The sequence below is a fragment of the Stegostoma tigrinum genome, chromosome 1 (assembly GCF_030684315.1).
Source record: "Stegostoma tigrinum isolate sSteTig4 chromosome 1, sSteTig4.hap1, whole genome shotgun sequence".
NCBI lineage: Eukaryota > Metazoa > Chordata > Chondrichthyes > Orectolobiformes > Stegostomatidae > Stegostoma > Stegostoma tigrinum.
In genome coordinates, this window is record NC_081354.1 from 29,120,893 (window position 1) to 29,138,603 (window position 17,711).

Below are 17,711 nucleotides of genomic sequence, written 5' to 3' on the forward strand. Positions count from 1 at the left end.
TCAACCCAGGGATCATTCTTGTAAACTTCCTCTGGCTCCCTTAAATGCCAGCACATCCTTCCTTAGATACAGGGCTCAAAACTGCTCACAATGTTCCAAATGCAGTCTCACCAGGGCCTTGTACAGCCTCAGAAGTACATATCTGCCCTTGTATGCTAACCCTCCTAACTACCAACTGAACATGCATGACAACCTTAAGAGAATCCTGAACAAGGGTTCCCAAGTCCTTTTATGCTTCAGATTTCCAAAGACTTTCCCTGTTTAGAAAATAGTCTACACCTTTTCTTTCTGCCAAAGTGGGTACCTCACATTTTACCTCTTTGCATTCCATCTGCCACTTCTTTGCGCACTCTCCTAGCCTGTTCAAGCCCTTCTGTAGCCTTCCCATTTCCTCAAACTATTTTTGTATCATTTGCAAACTTAGCAACAATGTCCTCAGTGCCTTCATCTGGATTGTTAATATTTAATGTGAATAGTTTTGGTCCCAACACAGACTCCTACAGAATTCCACTAGTTATTGGCTGCCATTCTGAAAAAGATTTCTTTATCCTAATTCTCTGCCTTGTGCTGGTTAGCCAATCTATCCATACCAGTACCTTGTCCCTAACAATGACAAAACTTTAGCTATCTCTTTTATGATACCTTGTCAAAGGCCTTCTGGAAACCCAAATAGATCATGTCCACTGGCTCTCCTTGCCTAACTTGCTCTGTACTTCCTCGAAGAATTTTATCAGGTTTGTCAGGCATGACCTTCCCTTGACAAAGCTATGCTGACCCAGCCCTAATTGCCACATACTTCCAAGTACTCTGCAATCTTATCCTTAATTATGGATTCTAAAATCTTGACAACAACTGAAATCAGGCTAACCAGCTTATAGGCTCCTATCTTCTCCCTCCCTCCTTTCTTAACAGGGCTGTTATGTTAGCTATTTTTCAGTCCTCTGGGATCTTCCCTGACTCCAGTCACTCCTGAAGAATCACCAATGCCTCAACAATGTCCTTAGCTATCCTCTTCAGAACTCAGAGGTGATTTTAACTTGCTTCAGACCTTTCAGCTTCCCCAGCAACTTCTCCTCAGTGATGGCCACTACATTCACTTCTGCCCACTGACTCTCTGGAAGTTTTCATATGCTGCTGGTGTCTTCCACTGTGAAAACTGATGCAAAGTTGCTATTCAGTTCCTCTGCCATTTTTTTGTTCCCCATTACTCCTTTTTCATCCTCAGTTTCCAGTGATCCAATGCTTACTCTTGCCTCTCTCTTACATTTATATATTCAAAAAATCTCTTGCTATCTTCTCTTATATTACTAGCTAGCTTACTCTCATATTTCATCATCTCACCGCTTATTACTTTTTTAGTAACCCTCTGCTGGTTTTTGAAGGCTTCCCACTAATCTTCACGACATTGTATGCTTTTGCTTTTATGCTGTCCCTGACTTCCCTTGTTAGCCATGTTGCTTCATCCTCCCATTGCGTGTTTCTTCTTCTTTACAATGAATTTAACATAAAACATAGAACAATACAGGCCCTTTACCCCACGATGATGTGCCAAACTTTTACCCTAAATCTAAGGTCTATCCAACCTCCACCCCTACCTTATACTATCATCCATAAGCCTATCTAATAGCCGCTTAAATGTTCCTGATGAGACTGACTCCACTACCCTCTCTGGCAATGCATGCCACGCTCTACCACTCTTTAATGAGTAAAGAACCTACCTCTGATGTCTCTCTTATATCTACCTCCACACACTTTAAAACTATGCCCCCTCGTAATAGCTACCTCCAACCTAGGAAAAAGTCTCTGGTTGTCTACTCTATCTATACCTCTGATCATTTTGTACACCTATCAAGTCACTTCTCATCCTTTGTTGTTCTAAAGAGAAAAACCGTAGCTCTCTCAACCTTTCCTCATAAAACCTTCCCTCTATTCCAGGTAACATCCTAGTAAATCTCCTCTGCTTTTCCAACACTTCCACATCTTTCCTATAATGAGGCAACCAGAACTGGACACAATACTCCAGATGTGGCCGAGCCAGGCTTTTGTATAGCTGGAACATAAGAATTTCTTCTAAATCTCCCAAAATGAACCCAGAAAGCTCTGCTATTGCTGCTGTGTCATCTTCCCTGCTAAGTTCTCCTTCCAATCAACTCCAACCAGCTCCTCTCTCATGTTTTTGTAGTTACCTTTACTCTGTTGTAAAACCAAACCATTTGATTCAAGCTTCTCTCTCTAAGACTGCAGGGCGAATGCTATCATATTATGATCACTGCCCCTAGGGCGTTCCTTCACCTCCAGCTCCTTAAGTCTGCCTCATTACACATCAACAAGTTCAGAATTGCAAGTGGGTTCTACCAAAAACTGGTTCCTCAATACTACCCACAAAGATTCTATGTCTTTTGACTCCATATCACCACTTGCTTTAAATTTATTACTAACAAGGCAACTTAACCCCATCTGTCCATCTGGCTGTCCTTTCAATAGGACGTGAACCCTTGGATATTTAGCTCCATGCCTGATCCCTTTGCAGCCATGTCTGTATGATATTGACACCATCAAACCTGCCAATTTCAATCTGCACTACAAGCTCATTTACCTTGTTTCATGCAGAATTGTAAGTGGGGTCTACCACAAACTGCTCCAAAAAAACCATCTAATAGACATCCCATGAATTTCTTTTCTTGACATCTGCTACCAACCTGATTTTCCCAATCTACCTGCATATTTGAAGTTCCAATGACGATTGTAATAGTGCCTTTCTCACATGCCTTTTCTATTTCCTAATTTAATTCTGCTCCATGTCCTGACTACTGCTAGGAAGCCTGTACACAACTCCCATCACGGTCCTTATTTTCTTTGTGGTTCCTTAACGCTACCCATACAGATTCTATATCTTTCGACTCTTTATCACCACTTGCTTTAAATATATTTTAATTTCTTGCCATCAAGACAACTTAACCCCTCTGCCCATCTGGCTGTCTTTCCAATAGGACGTGAACCCTTGGATATTTAGCTCCATGCCTGATCCCTTTTCAGCCATGTCTGTATGATATCAACAACATCAAACCTACCAATTTCAATTTGTGCTACAAGCTCATTTATCTTGTTTTATTTACTGTGTGTAGTTAAGTACAATACCCTCTCTCCTGTGTTAGCTGGCCCTCTTCTCATAGTTGTACCCTTATTTACTATGCCTCAGGTTAGATTCTTGACCCTTTCCAGACTCTCTACTATTATTCTTCTGGAAGCTTTAATAACAACTGCTGAGCCCTTTCCCTTATCCTTTATCTCTTAGCATAATTTTCTATGTGACTGAACTGTTGCCCACCACTATCTAGTTTAAAGCTTTATCCACAGCCCTGGTTATGCGATTCACCAGGACTCTGGTCTCAGCATGATTCAGTTGGAGCCAGTCTCATTGGAACAGCTTCCTCCCTCTTCAGTACTGGTGCCAATGTCCCATGAATTCAAACATGTTTCTCCCACAATGTTTGGGCCATGTATTCACCTCTTTAATCTTTATCCATAGAAACCCTACAGTGTGGAAATAGGCCATTTGGCCCAACACAACCACACCCACTCTCCAGAGAGCACCCCACCCACACCCATCCCCCTAATCTATCGCTGTAACCCTGCATCTCCCATCTTGTTGACCATGTACCAATTTGCTCTTGGCTCAGGTAGTAATCCAGACATTTGTTATGCTTTTTAATTTTATCCCCTAGCTGCTCACATTCGCTCACCAGAAGCTCTTTCCACTTTCTACCTGTGTGGACTACAACAACCAAATGTTTTCCCTCCCACTCCAAGTTCCTCTGATGAGATGCACTGAACCTGGGCACCAGGCAGGCAACACAGCTTTCAGGACTCTCAATCCTGGCCACAGAGAACAGCGTCTGTTCCCTTGACTATACTATTTCCAATTACAACTACATTTCTCTTTTCTCCCCTCTCTTGAATGGCTTCCTGTATCATTCCTGTGATCAGTTTGCTCACTTTCCGTACAGCCCTCACTTTCATCCACACCCGGAGCAGGAATTTAAAATTTAGACTAGCTCAAGAGCTGAAACTCTTTCAGCACTACTTCCTGGATCCCCCTACCCGTCTTGTTCATTATCACACCCTCCTGTACCTAATGACTCACCAAATTTGAGGTGGTTAATCTAAGACTGTGACTGCCTCCTGAAACACAGCATCCAGGTAACTCCCCCTCTCCCTCATGCATTGCGTATTTGAAATGCAGACTCCAGCTTATTAATTCTCAGCCAAGTTCCTCAAGCAACCAACGCGTGTTACGTATGTGATCTCTCTGAACCACACAGAGATCCACCAGCCCCTGGTGGATTAAAATCTCTATTTTAATTACTTCATTCTTAATCTTAACTATTTCCCCTATTTCCCTTCAATGTGAAAGTAATCTATGATAAATAGTAAAATTAGTAGCCATCACCAACCAATGAACTTATGGTTTACCTGTGATGTCACTCTATTGTGCTAGGCCTCTGATCCAGGACTTCAATTTATCTTGTTAAAAAAAACTTGCAAACTAAGAGCCAAAAAAAAGCATGATCTTCTTCTTCCCACATTCTGAATTCCCATGCTGTCTCAAAATTCCCAAAATTACATACTCACTCAGGCTGTGGCTCACTCTAGAATGTAATGTCTCCTTCCTGACCATGCCAAGCTTAATCGTATTGTTCAAAAGCCTTTAACCCAACAGTAACCATTTTTCATGTACCCCCTCAAATCTGAGAAGATGGAGGGATCCATTCCAGATAATCCAGAAAAGAGCGTACTGAGAATAGGAGTCATTCTTGAAAGTGTGCATGCTTCCATTGCAACAAGAAAGGAAACAATCCCACTGATTGCTGGAAGTTATGGGATAATCTCATAGAATTTATTTGGGTACAACATGTCAGTGAAAGAAAAGCACTGAGATGAACATCTCATCAGACAACACTGCATCTCTGTCTGCAGCAATAAATCCAACTAAGACAAACTGTTATGGAGGGAAGTGGGGGTCAGAGGTGAAAAAGATCCCTGTGAGTTATGAAGAATTCTTGTCTGAAAGGAAGGTGACGCCTTACCCTTCAAGTGAGGCAAGGAAACCATATTCTTACAGAGGGATACAGGGCCCACTCAAGCCTTTTATTTGGGAAGAATGTGAACTAAATGCCAAGGTAACAATATTGACAAGCGTGTACACCCATACCATTGTATCGACTGCAATCTAATGTTTGGGCTAGTAACAGGGTCTTGTGTTTCATATTGGACTATGTAGCAATAAATGAAATAAATTATTTTAAACAGCCCCTGAGAAGTTTTGGCCTATGGCCACTGGACATTAAAAGAAATGAGAGGAGATCTAATTGAGGTGTATAAGAACTAAAGGGGATTAACAAAGTAGATGAGGAGCAATTGTTTCTCGTTGAGAGATTATTTAGAATGAGAGATCATAATTTTAGGTAAAGGGGTGGCAGACTTAAACAAAGGATCAGGAAGAATAGTTTCTCTCAAAGGTTGGTGTATTTGAAGAATTGATTACCTCAGAGTACGGTGGTTGCTGAGACATTGAAAGAATTTAAGGAGGAAATAGATTTTTAATAAGTAATAGGTTGATGGGTTATGGATAGCAGGCGGAAAAATGGTGTCGAGGCCAAAATAATCTCAGCCACGATTGTACTGAATGCAGAGCAGACTTTATGGTTTGAATTACCTACTCCTGCTCCTAGTTCTTATGTTGGTGAGACACTGAATCAAAGGTTTATGCTAACAGAAACTTACCAAGTGAAACAAAGAAAAAACAAATTAAAATGTCATTTTTGGAGGCAATGGAACACCCCAGCCCTTGGGGTTTGGGGTGTCCACCAACCATGAAAGGTCACTACTGTGCTAGTGGAGTCCACATGCTCTCCCTCCATGGATGCCCAAGCATTGATATAACTGTGGAAAAGGAGATAACTCGGATTCCACCCCCCTCCCCTGCTCTCCCTATTTATTTCAGAATCCCCTTCCCCTCCCCTATTTCCGAAGAAGGGTCACAACCCGAAACGTCAGCTTTCCTGCCCCTCTGATGCTGCTTGGCCTGTTGTGTTCATCCAGCTCTACAGAGAGTTGGGTGTTGTGACCCCTGCACTGCTCGCTGCATGGACCTGTCGATGACCACCTTGGCCAAGCCCAGAAGCAGGCCCATGAGCAGGTTCTCCAATATGTCTTCCCCTCTTTGCACAGACCGCTCATAGATCTGGATTATGGGGCTAAAGTACAATAAAGAATTGAAAAGCAACTCCTTTAAATTGTTATGACCACAGCTCAGAATCCCAAATCATGTGAACATTTCTAAATTGGAATTCCAAAACGTGCTTTTTTAAAGACAGCTGACACAATTAAAATCAGCTGTTGATGTAAATGAATTAGCTGTCTGAAGAAAGAGGGGCAGACAGAGAGAGAGAGGTTGGGGTGGGGCCCATGGAATGTCACACATCCCTATGGCATCACTCACATCTAATTTCCTAGTTCTTAACACATGCCCTTCCTGGAACAACTTGTCATTTGATGGATACCCACTGAAACACTGGCATCCCTTGTGCCTGCACCATCTTTGAAACTTTACAGGGTACCCAAATGAACACTGGCATTCTAAAGGTGCCTTGATCATTAATGGATAGCATTGAAACATAGAGTCATAGAGTCAGACAGCACAGAAACAGGCTCTTTGTTCCAACTCATTCATGCCAACCAGACATCCCAATCTGTCCTAATCCCATTTACCAGTTAATTGCACGTGCCCCACTAAACCCTTCCTATTCATGTACCCATCCAGGTGCCTTTTAGATGTTGTAATTGTACCCATCTCCACCACTTCCTCTGACAGCTCATTCTTTACACACACCATCCTCGACATGAAAAAGTTATCCTTCAGGTCCTTTTTAAATATTTCACCTCTCACCATAAACCTATGCCCTCTAATTTTGGACTCCCCTAACCAAGGAAAATAACTTTGACCTTTCACCCTGTCTATGCCCGTCATGATTTCATAAACCTCTATAAGGTGACCCCTCAGCCTCTGAATCACCAGGGGTGAAAGCCCCAGCTTGAGGCAGCACAGTAGCTCAGTGGTTAGCATTGCTGCCTCACAGTACCAGGGACCAATGTTTAATTCCACCCTCAGATGACTGTCTGTGTGGAGTTAGCCCGATCTCCCTGTATTTGCATGGGTTTCCTCTGGATGCTCTGGTTTCCTCCCACAGTCTAAAGGTGTGCAGGTGAGGTGGATTGGCCATGCTAAATTGCCCATAGTGTTTAGGGTGGATAATGCAGAGATAGGGTAAGGGGTGGGTCTGGGTGGGATGCTATTTGGAGGGTTGGTGTGGAATAGATGGGCAGAAAGGCCTGCTTCCACGCTGTAAGAATTCTATGATTCTATTTAGCCTGTCCCTATTGCTGAAACCCTCCAGTCTCAGCCATTCCTTATAAATCTTTTCTACTCCCTCTCATGGTTAACAACATCCTTCCTATAGAATATTCACCTGACTCGTATTTAGTATTCCAAAAGTGGCCCCACCAATGTCCTGTAAAGCGGAAACACAACACCCCAACTCCTTTTGTCAATATTCTGACCAATGAAGGCAATCGCACCAAACACCTTCTTCAACACCCTGTCTACCTGCAACTCCACTTTCAAGGAAAATTGTACCGGCACCCCTAGGTCTCTTTTTTCAGCAATACTCCCCACATGGGATGGCACCACATTTCTCCAAGATAGAGCTGGAAGCCTTCGTAGACAGGGTGGAAAGATGAGGAGTCTGCTTCCCAAAGAAGGCCGTACCACCAGACTCTGCCAACCTTCCTTGAGGCCGTGACCCAGGGCAGTACCATCTCCAGGGTGAAAAGGAACAGCCAGCAATACAGAAAGCAGGTCAATGATCTTCTCCAATCCGCAAAGGTAAGTACCACACTTTTCTCTCCGCCACCTTAGAGTCAAACTATTTCTGCTACTACAATCATCTTCCACCAAGGCTAATGCCTCATCATCCTCATTTTTGCCTGCAATGGATCTCCTCACCTACTCTTCTCCCTCAGCTGTCCACACCAGTAATCCTACATGTCCTCCATACCCTCTTCTCAGACATTCACAACACCTCATTACCTTTCCCCTACAGGTACTAAGACTAACAGCCAGATCACTCACTATCACCTCATTCATTTCCCCTTTTTTACTGATACAAGAAAAAACAGAGAGCCTGTATTGACATGGGGCACCATACTCTCATCTCCGACCAGGAGAGAATCCTGGTCTCCACTGGAGAAGACGAAGACCATTCTGAGGGGTTGGTGTGACATCCAGGTGCTGCCAAGCGAGCATCACTCTGCAGACCACTGCCACTCTCTCATTAACCCCACTATCACTCTCAATCATTACACACCAATGTGTGACATTTTCTCTTTCTTTTGTGTTGCAGGTTCTGCAAGCCCCCGATGACGTTTGTCAAGGAAACTCTGCCTTAGTCCTCGGAGGTCAAATCTCCAAGATCTCAGAGACAGCATCGGCTAGGCTGCCTCCTGCACCGTCCACCAGTCCACACAGACACCTTGGTGGGAACCATAAGTGCAGTAAACATGTGTTCACAGTCTGGTGAGCACCTTGACAGTGAGAATTCTGTAGCTGGACAAGGACAAAAACGTCTCAGGCTGCTAGCACTTGGAGGACTGCAAGAAACCAGGCACCTGCTGAGTCCCAGACAGGAGATAGTCCTGTGGTTAGGGGAGGGGAGGCAATGGCCTGGTGGTATTATCACTAAACTGTTGATCCAAAGACCCAGATAATGTTCTGGGAACCTGGGTGTGAATCCCACTATGGCAGATGGTGGGATTTGATTTCAATAAAAGAAAATCCGGAATTAAGAATCTTATAATGACCACGAATCCATTGTCAATTGTCAGGAAAAAAAACCTATCTGACTCACTGGCCTACATGCAATTTCAGATCCACTGTAATGTGGATGACTCTTAACTGTTGTCTGGACAATTAGGGATGGGCAATAAATGCTGCCTGGCCAGCAACACCCTCATCTCATGACTGAATTTAAAAGTATCAAATGCACAGGAAGGATCAGCAGCAGGCAAGAAAATGGGATGTTATAGTTCTCATTGACCAGAAGCTGCAGCAGTGCAATGAATATTGTGACCGTCTGGTTGCCTCTGCTGGACCTGAGACGCCACTTGCCAACACCTACAGGACCTGATAAACTCTGCCCATTCTAACCTATCCTTAACACTGCTTCACTTACCTTTCCCCTTGCCACCTTGCACCCCGACCGTAAACCCAGGCATATGATTCCACAAAAACAAATCCCAGCAATTAGCTTAAGCCATGTGGCTTTTAAGAAGCATCTTCAAAGAATGACCTGTTTTAAAAAAAAGACATGACAGGTGTCTCTTCAGCACTCCAAATAAATCACTATCCACATTATGGAAACATGAATCCTCAAACAAAACACAAACAGGTTCATAACACAAATGATGTTTCTTTTTTTTTTGAGGATTCATGTTTCAGATACAGGATCAAGGGTCTGAAGGGTTATTCCTGTTCATATTTCTTAAGGTCTTATGGTTTCAATAGCTTGGCTAATGGTGCAACTAGTTCTGAAGCAGATATCTTTAATTTCATTGATTAAATAGCGTCATGGTCCATAGCCTTTGCAGTGTCCAGTAGTCAAATGCTAGTAATCTCAGATGTACACTGAGATTATAAAACAGGAAGTGCTGGAAAATCTCAGCAGGTCTCGTAGCAACTGTGCAGAGGACTGTTTTTCTCTCCACAGACGCTGCCAGACTTTCTGAGCTTCTCCAGCCCATTCTGTTTGTGTTTTAGATTTCCAGCATCTGCAGTTCTTTGTTTTATTTTATTGAGGTGGATCATCTGGTCGGCACTTCTAGCTGAAGTTACTTGCAAATACTTCTGCCTTATCCTTTGCACTGATGTGCTAGACTCCCCATGATGGGATGTTTGTAAAGCTTCCTCCCCCTCTTAATAGCTGTTTGATAGTCCACAATCATTCATTGCTCTATGTGACAGGACTGCAGAGCTTAGACCTGATTCTTTCCTTGCGGGATCACCTAGCCCTGCGTAATCCTCTCTGATGAAGGGTCTAGGCCCGAAACGTCAGCTTTTGTGCTCCTGAGATGCTGCTTGGCCTGCTGTGTTCATCCAGCCTCACATTTTATTATCTTGGATTCTCCAGCATCTGCAGTTCCCACTATCCCTGCGTAATGCATGCTGTTTCTGCTATTAGACATGCAAACAGTCCTATTTTGTTACTTCACCAGATTTACACCTAAATTCAGCCCTAAATTGGAGATCTCTGATGTTTAACCAGTGACTTCCTGAACGTAAATTCTCCCAAAAGAAACACTCTCTCAACATTTTCACTGTCAAGCTTCCTCAGGGTCTTGCACAGAGTCATAGAAGCATACAGCATGGAAACAGATCCTTTGGTCTATCTTGTCCATGCCAACCAAGTTTCCCACGGTAAATTACTCCCAATTGCATGCTTTTGGCCCATGTGCCTATAAATCTCTTCAATTCATGTACCTATCCAAATGTCTTTTAAATGTTGTTATTGCACCTGCATCACCACTTCCTCTGGTAGTTCATTCCACATACAAACCATCCGCTGTGCAAAAAGGTTGCCCTTCAGGTCTCTTTTAAATCTCTCTCTTCTCACCTTAAAATATGCCCTCTTGATCTGAATTCCCCCACCCTAGAGAAAAGACCTTTCCTATTCACATTATCTCATATGCCTCTCATGATGTTACAAACCTCTATATGGTCACTCCTCACTCTCCTACCGCTAGTGAAAAAATTCCCAGCCTATCCAGCCTCTCCTAATAACTTAAACCCTTCAGTCTTGGCAACATCCTTGCAAATCTTTTCTGAATCCTCTCAAATGTAATAATATCTTTCCTATGGCAAGGCACCCAGAACTGTACATAGTACTGTAACAGTGGCCTCATCAATCTGTACAACCTCAACATGATCTCATATAACTCCTATACTCAATGGTCTGAGCAATGAAGACAAGCTTGCTAAACATCTTCTTAATCACCTTGTCCACCTATGATGCAACTTGCAATGAACTATGTGCTTGAACCCCTAGGTCTCAATCAAGTTACCTTTTACTCTTTTGAACTCTGTAGATACAAGCCTAGCCTGTCCAATCTTTCCTCTTAAGACACTGCACTCTTTCCAGTTATTAGTCGAATAAATCTTCTCTGAACTAATCCTAATGCTCTTGTGTGCCTCCTTAAATAAGGTAATCAATACTGTATACAGTACTCCAGATGTCTTGTATAAATGAAGCATTATCTCTCTACTTTTGTATTCAATTCCATTTGTGATAAATGATAAAACTCTATTAGTTTTCCCAATAACTTGGTTTACCTCTATTATAAGCTTTTATCGTTCATTTTATCATGCAACTCTGGGTACACTTTGATCACTCTGCATCTCATAACTCTGCAATTTCTCACTATTTAGATAACTTTTCTTATTCTTTCCACTAAAATGGACTGTTTCACATTTTTGCACTTTACACTCCATTTGCTGCATCTTTGCCCATACACCTAACTTCTGTCACTTCACAACTTACTTTCCTACCTATCTTTGTGTCATCAGTAAATCGGTCAACCAGACCTCCAATCACTTCAATGATGTAATTTATCTGAACTGTAAAACAGTTGAGATCTCCATAGTGATCCCTAAAGCACACCACTCATTATATCTTGCTCACCTGACAAAGACTCATTTATGTGCCTAATCTCTGCTTCTTGTTAGCCAGGCAATATTCTATTCATGTCAATATGATACCCTCTGCACCCTGAGCTTTTACTTTCTGAGATAATCTTCAATGTGACATCTTAATAAATGCCTTCTGGAAACCTAAGTACAGTATATCCACTGGTTCTCTGTTACTCATATCACGTCTTCAAAGAACTTTAATAGATTGGTCAAACCTGATTTTTCTGTCACAAAGCCATGCTACTTTGCTTGATTACATTTAACTTACTCATGTGACTTGCTCTAATACTTTTTAAAAAATCCAACAATTTCCCCATGACAAACATTAACCTAACTGGTCTGTAGTTTCATTCTTTCCATCTTCCTTTTTCAATAAATGAGCTACATTCGCTATCTTTCAAACTAACACAACCATCCCTCAATAAAGGGATTTTCAGAAAATTAGATCTATCTCACTCATGACATTTTTCAAGACTCAAAATAAAGTTCATTAGATCCCAAGAACTTGTCAATCCACAGGTCCAACCTTTTACTTAGCACCACATGTCTGGTGATTGAGATTTCCCTGAAATCTCCATTTATTCAACTCCTGATTTATCATTGTTTTTGAAGTTTACATATATCCTCTATCGTGAAGATGAAGTAAATTACCTGTTCATCTCCGTTGCGCTTTTCTGGTATTTCTCTTCATTTAATAGTCTGCCTTTTTTCATACAAACGTGCATGACCTCACTTTAAACTCCATCAGCCAATTTTTTGTCAATTCACTCAACCTATCTATATCCCTGGCAGATTCCTGTCTTTACTGTACATGTCTTCCCACCTGTATCATCAGCAATTTTAGATGCATTATATTCTGTCCCCTCTTCCAAATCATAAATATAGATGGTAAATACTTAAGAGATAATGGGAACTGCAGATGCTGGAGAATTCCAAGATAATAAAATGTGAGGCTGGATGAACAGAGCAGGCCAAGCAGCATCTCAGGAGCACAAAAGCTGACGTTTCGGGCCTAGACCCTTCATCAGAGAGGGGGATGGGGAGAGGGAACTGGAATAAATAGGGAGAGAGGGGGAGGCGGACCGAAGATGGAGAGTAAAGAAGATAGGTGGAGAGAGACAATCTTCTTTACTCTCCATCTTCGGTCCGCCTCCCCCTCTCTCCCTATTTATTCCAGTTCCCTCTCCCCATCCCTCTCTCTGATGAAGGGTCTAGGCCCGAAACGTCAGCTTTTGTGCTCCTGAGATGCTGCTTGGCCTGCTCTGTTCATCCAGCCTCACATTTTATTATCTTGGTAAATACTTAAGGCTCTTTTGGCACTCTATTTGTTTTGCATTTCCAACCTGGAAATGACACACTAACTCTTACTGTCTACCTTCTGCACATAAGTGCAAAGGAGCCCTACTGACACATCATGTTTATTCAGCTTAAACCTTTTGAAGATTTTCTCGACTTGATATCCCTCACCTTGATAAACACAATATTGAGTCAGGCTAAAAGCAGGAATCCCAAACATGCACACCATAATCTATATGTCCATTCCAATTATTTATTTGCACAACGATGCAAAAATAATTTGTTTATAATTGATATGGTACTAGTTAACATATTCTTTCTATCTATGTTCATTGCTACAATTAACTATATTAATTTACACAAATTTTAAAATTATATACCAGTAATACAAAACCTTGTAATATTCTCCAAAATATTTAATAATATTAATTTTTGATATAAAAACTTCTTTTTCTCCATTTGAAGATTGAATAATAATGTTATGCCCTGATGTAGGAGTGACCACATTATTGAATTTGGCCGTGACCAGGAGTTGGATTCACATCAGTCCAGGTCGCCATTAACCAAAAGGATGCTTCAGCATTCTTTTAATTCTACCTTACATGTCAATTCAGCTCCTTTGCATTGTCTGACTCAGCAGACCTTCCCCACCAGTTCCACGATTAAGTCATCAGTACATCCCAGCTGAAGAAAACATCTCAAATCACAGTTCGTTGCAACATTATTTTAAGTGGGCGCGTTCGAAAAAATTTAACTGCAAAAATCGATCGCGCAGTAGGGCAATGTTGTTTGGAAGCACGCACTCCTATTTACTCATTTCAGTGCATGAGGTGCGCACTCTGACTAACAAAGACACAATGATTTCGCCTTTGAAAGCCCCAGCAGAACTGTTTTCATCCTGGTAGATCATCCGGTTGTACGTAAATATATATATGAATAAAGTTTAATTTTTTTTCTTGAAGTGCGGCATCAGCTTGGGAAAAGAACTATTGAACTAGACAAACCAGTCCCCCTTGTTTGTTTGGGGTGGGTGTTGCAGGAGGTGGTTATACAATTTTCAATGTGAACAGGGTGGGGGACTCATGTTGGTTGTTTGCTGCACGCATAAGCTAGGAGGGCCTTCCATCACCGTGATTACTCTGCGTTCTTCTAACTTCCACTCCACGCAAACTCGGAGGAAGTTTCACCTTCAAGTGAGCTCCAGGAATCTGGAACTTTTTTTTCTGCCCGCATTCCACAGATTCCTCTGCCAGCCGGCATAATGATTTTACTCATGACAACTCCATAATGGAAATGACTGCCACTGCAACCCTGTACTTCTGCCAAAACATTTTTTGTTAAAAAAGTTAAAAACGTATTTTACAAAAACGCGGAAGAACGATGTTATAAATTTAAGATATCAAACGAGGAGTGCTGAATCTATGCTGAATCTAATCGACAATGACACCATCAGAAGCCAGATTCTGGTCAGATTTACTGAATTATTACACCTGGGTTCCACCAGTGAGTTTTCCCCGGCTGTCGTCGATACCTCCCCGCCCCCAACCACAGGGGCTGTGAAACGGGATGATTCCCAGAATAAGACGCAGGGATTCACACCACTGCTGGGAAATGTAGTTTTCTGACCCTCCTGGTAGCTGGAAGGAGAGGGGAGGGAGTGGGGTCTCTCGGCGTTGACGGGGAAAGCCAGTTTTCATAAATCAGGGTCACCAGTATTTAAGATAACAAAGTATGAAGCTGGATGAACACAGGAGGCCAAGCAGCATCTCAGGAGCACAAAAGCTTTTGTGCTTCTGAGATGCTGCTTGGCCTGCTGTGTTCATCCAGCTTCACACTTTGTTATCTTGGATTCTCCAGCATCTGCAGTTCCCATTATCACTGATACATCCCCAGTTTTTAACCCTGCTCAACACATACCAGTCACCAATGCAGGCACCAAGTCTGCCACATTGCAATCTCCCAACAGTTTGCATTGGAGTTACGCGGCCGTGACCTTCCCTGTGCACTACAGCAGGCGGTTTCCATCCTGTAGGACTACCTTCCCATTCCAGCAGGATGGGGAGAGCATCAAGAGAAATCACTGGGAACAAAGATTGTGCTACGTGCTGGGAGAGAAAAAAAGAGCAGCTGGGAGGGTTTTGAAACTACAAATCCCACAATTCAATTGCAAATTTCTCCGCCCTCACCCCCCCAACACACACACACACACAAACACACACACAGATATAAACTCACACTGGATCACGTCAGCTCACGTCGGGAACGTCACAGAATAGTTGGATCGGTTGCAGTCGGTGAGTTTTAGTTGAAGTCTGCGGACCCCAGGACAGCCGAGCTGTCAATCATTCCCGCGAATCGCGGCGCGAGAGTGGCCGAGCCGGACATCGCTGGACAAGGCGGACGAGTCAGAGTCCACACACAACAACCCAATCTGTCCCACCATCAATCACCCCGAGCACGGCTGCTCCTTTTTTTTCAGTTTGTTTAAACAGTGGAATCGTGATAGAGAGAAAGGAGTACCTGGTCTGTGCTGGGAAAGTTGATTCATATTTCGTTGGGTTGGGTCTGAGAAAGCCGATCCTGGTTTGTCTTCACAGCCCTTCCATCGTGAGCAAGAAAGATGAGTGGCGGCGATATCGTCTACAACGGCTGGCTGAGGAAGTCTCCACCGGAGAAAAAGTTGAGACGTTACGTAAGTTTTTTTTTAAATACATGAGAAAGTGTTTTCGTTTTGCAAATTCAAATACGGCGGCACTGCTGTAAGCGAACCGAGTTGTAAACGTTGTTTACCTATACAAAACTTAATTTATCATTCAAAAAAAGTGGTTGATTCCTCTCGGCACAATATAATGCTCGCACTCAAGAATGCAGTAGTTACAAAGTAACTGCTGGCAATTGCCCCATACACTTTTTAATTTTGTTAATATGCAAATTAGAACTGTTTGGAATTAGTGCGTGACTTTTTTTAGTGAAAAGTCCACTTGAGTTGTGGCCAACATAGATACGGTCTTTCTAATAGTTTATTTCAGATTTTCAACGTTTGTAGATCTGTCTTTCGAAAAGCAATGGAGTCCTTTGTCTACTGTGAATATGTTCTGATGTTTATAATCTTTTCATGGGTTTGCAGTCACACATGGCTGAAAACTAGAGTGATCTGTGTGTTGAGCAGTGAGAGCTTTGAAGGGCCGGTAGCTGAATCGCACACTGTCAGAAAGCAAGTTTCCAATACGGGACACACCCATTAACTTGGCTGCTGCTCTGCGTACACTTGAGGTTGAATGGGTGTTCATGTCTTCTAATGCAGGTGCAATGCCAAGCGACGTGGAAGGATGAACTATGTGTTTAATAATGCGTGGAAATATCTTGTGATGTCCCATGTCTCTCGGCCCAGGTTTTGTTTAGTGCTGCACGTCGTGGAATTGAAGCATGTTGTCTGGCGGCTTGAAGCAAGTTAAAATGTTTTCCATTCGTTCAGGTGGCAATAGCGGGGCTTTTCACCGGACATATTTCTCAGAATTAGGCCACCAAAAGCTAACATGATGAGTGGCTATGGTTTTATTGCTGGGTAGTATGTAATTTATTTACAACATTTAACAGTGCAAACTTTTTCATACTTCAGCCAGTAGATTTAAAAGAACGAGTGGGCTAATTATTTACTGCAGCTTGAGAAAATAATTGTCAATGGAAGGATCTTTGAACTTTTTAAAATTTTGTGGAGCCTACTTTTACTTGGGTAAAAGAATAACTTTGAGGTAGTCTTAAAGACTAGTATCGTGGTGATCTGAAATAGTTGTGACTTAGTACATTTGAAACAATTCATTTTTGTTTGAGATACTTTTAAAGACGTGTTCTGTGGCAATATATGAATTTTTCTCAGGGATTTTACCAATATCCCATCATAAACCTTCCTTCACGTGGTTTAATCAGTTTTATCATCCTGAGTCTGAGCTTTTGTTTTTAGTAAACTTGTAAGATTTTCTTTACTACTTGTAAACTAACTCTGTGAAGGGAATATTCAGTTTGGTAAAAGCAGTAAATGTTTTGCTATGTAATTGAATGGATCCTTGTAACTTTTTTGAAACTGTTAATTTGAAGTATTCAGAAATGAATATTGCTTTCTGTTACTTATTTAGTTCTACAGAAAAGGATATGCAAAGACAATAGGATTTCTGACATAAAATGTGGCAAGTAATGGCATTAGTCAGTGACTCTGTATTGCATATAGAGCAAGCTTCTGTTGTCAGCCTGTCTAAACAAAAATGTAGAGTGAATGTGAGTGTGATATGCGCAGTTTTTACTCTGATCAAGTGTCAGTTCTGTGTTCCCCATTGTAATATCTTACATCTATAATAATTAAGAATAGGACTTTGTCATTTATCTCAATGTTGGTTTGTGACAATGTTTGTTTGCAGCAATGTTTTTGCACCTGGAGGAAGTGCAAGTACAAGTTTATTGCTATGTAGGTTTGAGTTAAATTATTCAATTCCTATTTGTAATCATGCCAGAGAAAGGAGGAAAAAAAATTGAAGTTCTTATCACGCTCCTCAACTAAAGAAGAACTTCAGTGTATGCTATATAAGACATAGGAGTGGAATCGTTCACATTTTCAGACTGC

The 17,711-nt window shown here is 42.0% G+C and overlaps 1 protein-coding gene and 1 long non-coding RNA gene across 10 annotated transcripts in view; one reads left to right on the forward strand and one right to left on the reverse strand.

The window, feature by feature from the left end:
• The window catches only part of LOC132207440 (uncharacterized), a 40,091-nt gene extending 24,354 nt beyond the window's left edge, over nucleotides 1–15,737 (reverse strand). Inside the window, exon 1 of the long non-coding RNA XR_009443465.1 lies at nucleotides 15,617–15,737. This is a non-coding gene — a long non-coding RNA (uncharacterized LOC132207440). The remainder of the gene's footprint in view (nucleotides 1–15,616) is intronic.
• Nucleotides 15,302–17,711, forward strand: part of gab1 (GRB2-associated binding protein 1) — a 215,251-nt gene continuing 212,841 nt past the window's right edge. For 3 of the 9 annotated variants that reach the window (XM_048548073.2, XM_048548473.2, XM_048548244.2), the window contains exon 1: nucleotides 15,304–15,788. In XM_048548073.2, coding sequence (XP_048404030.1) covers nucleotides 15,717–15,788 — 72 coding nt within the window. In that variant the 5' untranslated portion in view covers nucleotides 15,304–15,716. Of the gene's footprint in view, nucleotides 15,789–16,370; nucleotides 16,401–17,711 lie in introns of those variants that run through there. The other 6 variants (XM_048548000.2, XM_048548314.2, XM_059642919.1 and 3 more) reach the window with 5 other exon arrangements.